The sequence below is a fragment of the Echinops telfairi genome, unplaced genomic scaffold, assembly GCF_000313985.2.
Source record: "Echinops telfairi isolate 266 unplaced genomic scaffold, ASM31398v2 ScPeMD7_9;HRSCAF=40, whole genome shotgun sequence".
Taxonomy (NCBI): domain Eukaryota; kingdom Metazoa; phylum Chordata; class Mammalia; order Afrosoricida; family Tenrecidae; genus Echinops; species Echinops telfairi.
The window spans coordinates 33,726,970-33,733,665 of NW_022103906.1; the positions used below are offsets into that span (position 1 = coordinate 33,726,970).

The following is a 6,696-nucleotide window of genomic DNA, read 5'->3' on the forward strand; positions in this document are numbered from 1 at the left end:
GGGCAGCGGGGGGCAGCGCGTCGGCTCGCAGGCCGAGGGGCAGGGCGTGGACGTCCGGGGTCTCCTCGCTTCCACTCTGGACACGGGCGCCGCGGGCAGCAGCAGCAACAGCCACATCAGGAGGAACTGGCCGAGCCCAGCGGGCCCCAGCTGGGGTCCAGTCATCCTGCTCCTTCGCTTCCAGGGACTCCACTCCAAGAGAGCAACGGAACCCCTCCTGGATGCGATGCCTCCTCTGCCAACCCTCGCACTTTTAAGAGGCAGAAATCCCAAACCACCCCTAGCCTCCCCCCTTGCACCCCAAGCCCCGCCAGGCCCACCCACGGGCCAGGCCGAGGTCAGCATTAGAAGCACACACCACCACATTTCAGTATTTCACATGGTTTTATTACAAAACAAGCAACAAAACAGTTTTAGAAAATTATTTTTTGCTACACACCAATTAGGTGATCACATCGAATGCGAAGCGTAACAGTTTCCATGCACTTGGCTCCAGCCGCACGGCGAGTGCATTTCACAGCTCCGACAGACTGGTCCAAAACACAGATGCATGCCACACCTTCAGAAGCTGCGGGACGGGGTCAAACGGCGGCGGGTTCCGGCCAGGCATACGCTTTAATCACACGCTTACCTAGCAGGAAGCTAATTGTTGCAGGCATAACAGGAAAAACAGAATCGGTGGGTCGGGTGGGCTAAGAAGAGATGCTGTAGAAAATGTCTAATACACTAGTCTGACATGAATGTTTATAAACCAAGTTGACTGTGGAAACTCAACTTCTAGCCTCTTGTTGCCTGCCTGTTATCTAATTTAACAGTGATAACAAGCATCGCCCCCACTGCTCCATTGACTCACCGGGTATTGATTCTCTGGGTCTTTTTAGACCATATCAAGAGTAGGAAAGGGAGAAAAACCCTTGTTTCGGGTGAGCTGAACCCCTGAATTGTAAATTTACTCTCTCACCGGAGCTCTTCGTGCTGAGAAACAGATGTGTACCTCTTATATTGACCTGAAAGCACTCTACACAATGCACTTCTTAACAGCACAGGTGTGTTACCTCACAGAATGTAAAAAGCCAAACTGCTTTTAACTGACTTCAAAGCATTCAGGAATGGTCACTGGCCAGATCAGTTCAGCCACTGGGAAGACCGCCTGAAATCCTGACTCCTGTCCTGCTGGGCACAGCGTCACTCGGTGCGCTAGGTGGTGAGTTTGCATCCACAAGAAGCAGTCCCTGGCTCCTTTTTGTTGTCAACTTGGTTTTATTCCAGAGCCTGTACTTTCCACCGCTAACTTGTGCTGTACACATATTCTATTTCCTCCCAGTACGGACACGGAGCATCTTTGACCAGCATGTGTACTACTGGCATTAGCCTGAAGGAAGCCCCCCCATCGCACCCACGCCCATAAAAAGGAATTCTGAAATAAGGTTTGGAAATGTGCATGCTTTTCTTAGATGATTTCACTGAAGATCATTTTTATTTGTTGTTAACCAGGGTCTCATTTGAAATTCCCAAATTCCAACTGAAATTTGTGGCTCATGCCCCAATTAACTTTGCTTTCCCTTATCAAGATAATAACAGTCTGGATATGTTTCATCTCACACATTCTCAAAGTAGACTTTACTGAATAGTCAGCAGATCGGTTTACTATTATTGGCCAAATAATTTAACCGTAGTAATCTGGCAGACAGTGTATTTCAAAAGAGGTTTTCAAAACTCAAATACCAAAAGATGCCATCTTTTCCACAAACAAATGAATATTTAGCAGGAGATCAAGTTTTCATTTCATGAGTCCAACATCACATGCCCATGGGTTTTCTTGAGAAAAATTAAAAGGTAAAACCAGAGACAAGGAACTTTTAATTAAGAGTATCAAATGGCTTTTAAAACCCAAGCTATTTAATGTTGTAGTCTCAATCACACATTATTAAATAATTCCCAAGCTAAGCATTTCTGAGGTCAAACGTACGCAAGAATCTGTAAAAAGAGAAAGAGTGAAATTGATTGACTCCCTATCCCTTTTTTTTAATACCAGAATCACTAGGCCATATCAAGTTTAAGTTCAGGATAGTTGCCGATGCAGTACTCTCAGGAAAAGTTCTCAGCGTGACACATCAAAGAATTAGATAGCCCAACAGAAAGATAAGGGTCCTCTTAAGCTACTCAGAATCTTGTGGTCAAGTGTTTTCAGCCTCCACACTGAATTTGGACATAAAGAAGGAGGGAGTTTGTTTAGATAAAAGTGCCTTGTTTAAGGCTCTTCCTCTAATCATTAATTTTTAACTTAAAAATATAATTCATCAGGGTGAGTAAAGTCATAGATGGAAACAAGCGGAGATATTTCTCCTTGTAGGGAACCCCTGGTTTAGGGTCCAACCCCAAGTTGGACGGGCAAATTCTTCCAGGGACACGGAAATAGTATCTGCTCATCAAATGGAAAAAGGAATACCCTAAAACACAATCTAGGCTCTTCTACCTGGGAACTCTCTAGCCTCTAAAGTCATAACCTCTCAATCAATGTTTCTATACCAGTTTCTATTTTATTAAAAATATAAATCTCAAGATTATTTTTGTGTCTCTTAGCTATTAAAGACATGGACCCTCATTAGAATTACAGGGTTTGATTATGCAAGCATACAGTTTCACTCAAAAGGCAACACACACAAAATAAAATGTACGTAAGTCTACCAGGATATCAAATACATAGCACTTAAAATAATGGCCCATTATAGGGGGAAGAAGTGGGTTGGGGGGAGTGTGGGCTGTGAGGTAAGGATTTAAGGTAATGTCTTTGCTAAAATAGATTTTTTCTTCTGCCTGGGAAACACAGATCAAAGATGCTTAAATGTATATAATCCCTCTCTTCACAACACCCGCTGTAAACCAAACCTGCAACACTGAAATAGAGATGTGACTTATCACACATGTGAATTAGCAAACTCTTACACTCTCTACACAGCCCATGTTCCCAACAACCCAACAACCCTAACACTGATACACCTATCCTCGATGCCTGGCACAGACACTGGGTGTCTCTCACATCCCAATGCGGACTCTATAGTATTTGGACATCTAGAAGAAAACAGTAATTTCCAGAACTGTCCGATGCACTGGGATTGGATTATTCCCCATACCTTACCCTGAAATCCCTTTAGCTCCTCTTAAGAAGTCATCTTGAGAGCCAACCCCCAGGAGACATTCTATGCTCCGAAGACCTTCTAAACCCGATTGATTCTCGGTTGTGACCCTGTCCTCAGAATGGATCAGAAGCAAGCTGGAGCGTGAGGCTTCCACCACCCCTACCTCCTCCTTCCAGCTGGGTGAGTTACCACCCTATTTCACAGTCAAACTTCAGCCAATAACCCGAGAACAGGATAACGCCAGGTGATTGGCCTAAGTTTCAGAGCCTGGCCTGGAAACAAAGTGAACAGAAACAAGGACAAGGAAATAAAGCCTGGTTAGGGGCGAAATGGGACTCCCAGTCTCCCTGGAGAGGAGCTGCTAAAACTCACCCCTTACTAGGAAGATGGTGGAACAGGCAACCAGAGACAACCTGCCTACTCTCCATGGAGCGTGTCTATAGGTTCAAACGAGTGATTTTCCCAAATTAAATACACCACAATGGTACCTAAAAACACCCAACCAAGCCGGCAGGATGTGCCCCTCCCACAGAGTCCACAGGAACATGAGTGCCTCTGAGGGCCGTCCCATAAACCACTTCACTGCCTTCTCCCCTTGACACCGCCCCCTCCATGGCACTGTGCTTGCGTCACACATCAGAGGTCCGTATATTCTCATCATCCAGGTTGAACACGAACGGTTTCTCCTTCAGGTGCTGGGGCTCCGATCTGTGCCTTAGCCGGGAGCCGGCCAACCCACCGGCAGTCTTGCTCGCCCCAAGTCGGGGCGTGAAGAACGAGTCCTCAGGAATCGCTTCAGCTGGCAGCAGCGTTTCCCCGGCCTGGGGGACAGGTGTCCAGGGTTGCCAGGAGGAGGCCACCGAGGGGGCCTTGCAGAGGGTCTTTTTCTCCTCCACAGGGGGCCGCCCTCTGAACAGCGCAGGGTTTGGTCCACTTGCAAGGGTGGAGCTTCCGGGTCGGGTCAAGGAAATTGATCTAGAAAAGGACATTTCCTACAAAAATAAAGAGGTGGAAAAAAGTTAACGGCTTTGCCTGACACTGTTCATCCCCCAACCCCCAAGGAAAAGCATCTGCCCAGGATGGATCATTACCTCACAGGTCCAGAGACCCTGGCCTATAAAAATCAAATCTGTTCAGCAGAATCGACTGCAGTTGGCTCTGACCCTGGGGTGCAGAGTCACCTAGCAGTGAGACCTGGACGCATTGAAAATGCCACTTCTCTACCCAACCCTACCTCACCTCCCCCAACAACCAAAAGACAGAAGATAAAAACATGTGGCCAAATAAATACAAAGAAAAACAAACAAGACAGCCTGGGGCTTGAGCTGCCTCCAGGGACTGGGCTGCTTGCCTACATCACCAAATGGAACATACCCACTCAAGGAGAATTCATCTCCAAGTGGACACTAACTGTGCAGCAGAAAGGAAGTGACTTACTCTGGGGTGGCATTTGAGGGCCTGGACAGCTGCCCCAATCTCCTTAATCCAGCTGTGCATGTCTTCGGGACTGTCAGCCTGCAAAACATCCACAACATTATAGGGAAATTTTTAGCACTGTGATTTCAGCTGTCAGCTCTCTGACTCAATTTTAAAGCTCATACAATTACACCCTTAGAACTGCAAGGGCCTCAGAGATCATCTGGTACCAATGGATTTTCAACTTTTAAGGACAATTTTTTCTCCCCTGCAAAATCTTATTTGATATCTGTTACGGAAAACATATGCTTCAATTAAAAAAAAAATTTTTAACACTTCCATTGAGTTGCTGCTGACTCCTAGTGACCCTATAGGACAGGGTGGAACTGCCCCTGTGAGTTTCCAGGACTGTAACTGTTTATGGGAGTAGAAACCCTGGTCTTTCTCTTCGGGAACAGCCGACGGTTTCAAACTGTCAGCCTTGAGGATCGCAACCCAACCTGTGACCACTCTACCAGCAAGGCTCCTTGTGTGGGAATCCTAACCTCTATGCCTGTGGAATTTACCCTGTTTGAGAATAGGGTTCTTTAGTATGGTGATGGGGCCTCATCAGTATAAAGCCAAAAAACCCAAACCCAATGCCACAGAATCCTTTTCAACGCACAATTGCCCTGCAGGAGAAGCAGACTGCCTTGAATTATTCTCTATAATTGCCTGGTAAGTTAGCAATCCAACGCTTACTTAGCAGCGCCGCTAGGGCTCCTCTGTAGACCATGTCCCAAAACAGCAGCACAGACCCAGAGACAAGGAAGCAGAGCAGGGAGAAGACAGACAGTGTGAAAACAATGGAAGCAGACTCATCTAAAATCCCAGGCACTCCAAGGACAGCTGGTTAGGAGAAGCTGAAATCGGCAACGGAGAATGGACCTTCCCTCCCCTCGCGCCAAAGGCTGAATTTAGACATCTAGTCTCTTGAACGGCGAGAAAATAAGTTTCCTTTCTTTAAAAGCCACTCACTTGTGATATTTCCATTACAGCAGCAACTAAGAAAATAAGACAACATCTAATATGTTAAAACAGAAAGAAAAGAAAAGACATAGCACAGCTAAAGGTTGGGGTGGGGGTGGGGGGTTCTGTCGAAGTGCATCACCGCCTGGCCCAGTCCTGCCTCCCAATGAGAAAAGAACACCCAGGCTCTGAACGCCAAAGGAAGCTCAAGGTCGTCTAGGGGGAGTCTAGATTCATGCTCTTCTAAGTCTCATTTCATTCATCTTTCAACCCCACTATTCTGAACTGCATGTAGGCAGTGTGTGTTTGATGAATTAGCTCCATTTCTAATTTTGTCTTTAAGTCAGATTTATATGTACATTGGAACAGTTAGGAACAGTTTATATCTAAAGACATTTAGTCAAATGCTTGTCTGAGTATATAGTATACTCTTCAGTACATAAAATAATTTAAGAAACTTTCCAGATAGAGTAAAACATCTTTAACGTAAGACAACAACAACGATGCTTTAAATCAAAGCAACGATGAGATTATCCCATACACTGACAATAACAGCCAAATTTTTTTCAAACTGAAAACAATGTGGAAAAGGATGCAGAGACTGGAATCCTCATATAGTGTTGGTAGAACTGTAAATACGTATACCACTGTGGAAGTCGATACAGTGTGACCGCAAATATCTGGAAATAGAAATTCCATGTGGCCCAGACATCCCTCTTCCGGGTATTCACCCAAAAGAAGTCAAGAGTCCTAACATGAACAAACATATTCATCACAGCACTGTTCACAACAGCTAGAAGACGGAAACAACCGAAATGCCCATCAGTGGAAGAATGGGTAAAGAAACTTCGGCACATACACACAATGGAATCCTATGTACTGTTAAAAAAATAATGATGAAAGCACAACTTGAGGCATGGTCAACCTGGATAACATTACGCGAGTGAGATTTGTCAATCACAAACAGACAAATATTGTATGAGAGTACTGTTACAGAGAAAAACAAACAAACACGGGGTTTCATACCAAAGGGAACAGACTTTGGAGGTTACCAAGGGGTGGGTGTCGTGGTTACCAAGTGGGGAGCGTGGAGAGGGGGGACAAGGGAGGGGAGATGAAGCAATAGGCTAGA

The 6,696-nt window shown here is 45.6% G+C and overlaps 1 protein-coding gene across 4 annotated transcripts in view; it reads right to left on the reverse strand.

The window, feature by feature from the left end:
• Positions 1-365: 365 nt before the first annotated feature.
• PLEKHA2 (pleckstrin homology domain containing A2) overlaps positions 366-6,696 on the reverse strand; it is an 80,774-nt gene continuing 74,443 nt past the window's right edge. For all 4 annotated transcript variants that reach the window (XM_045286712.1, XM_004696222.2, XM_045286711.1 and 1 more), the window contains 2 exons: positions 4,578-4,655; positions 366-4,132 (listed from right to left, as the gene is read on the reverse strand). In XM_045286712.1, the coding sequence (XP_045142647.1) occupies positions 3,770-4,132; positions 4,578-4,655 (441 nt within the window). In that variant the 3' untranslated portion in view covers positions 366-3,769. The remainder of the gene's footprint in view (positions 4,133-4,577; positions 4,656-6,696) is intronic.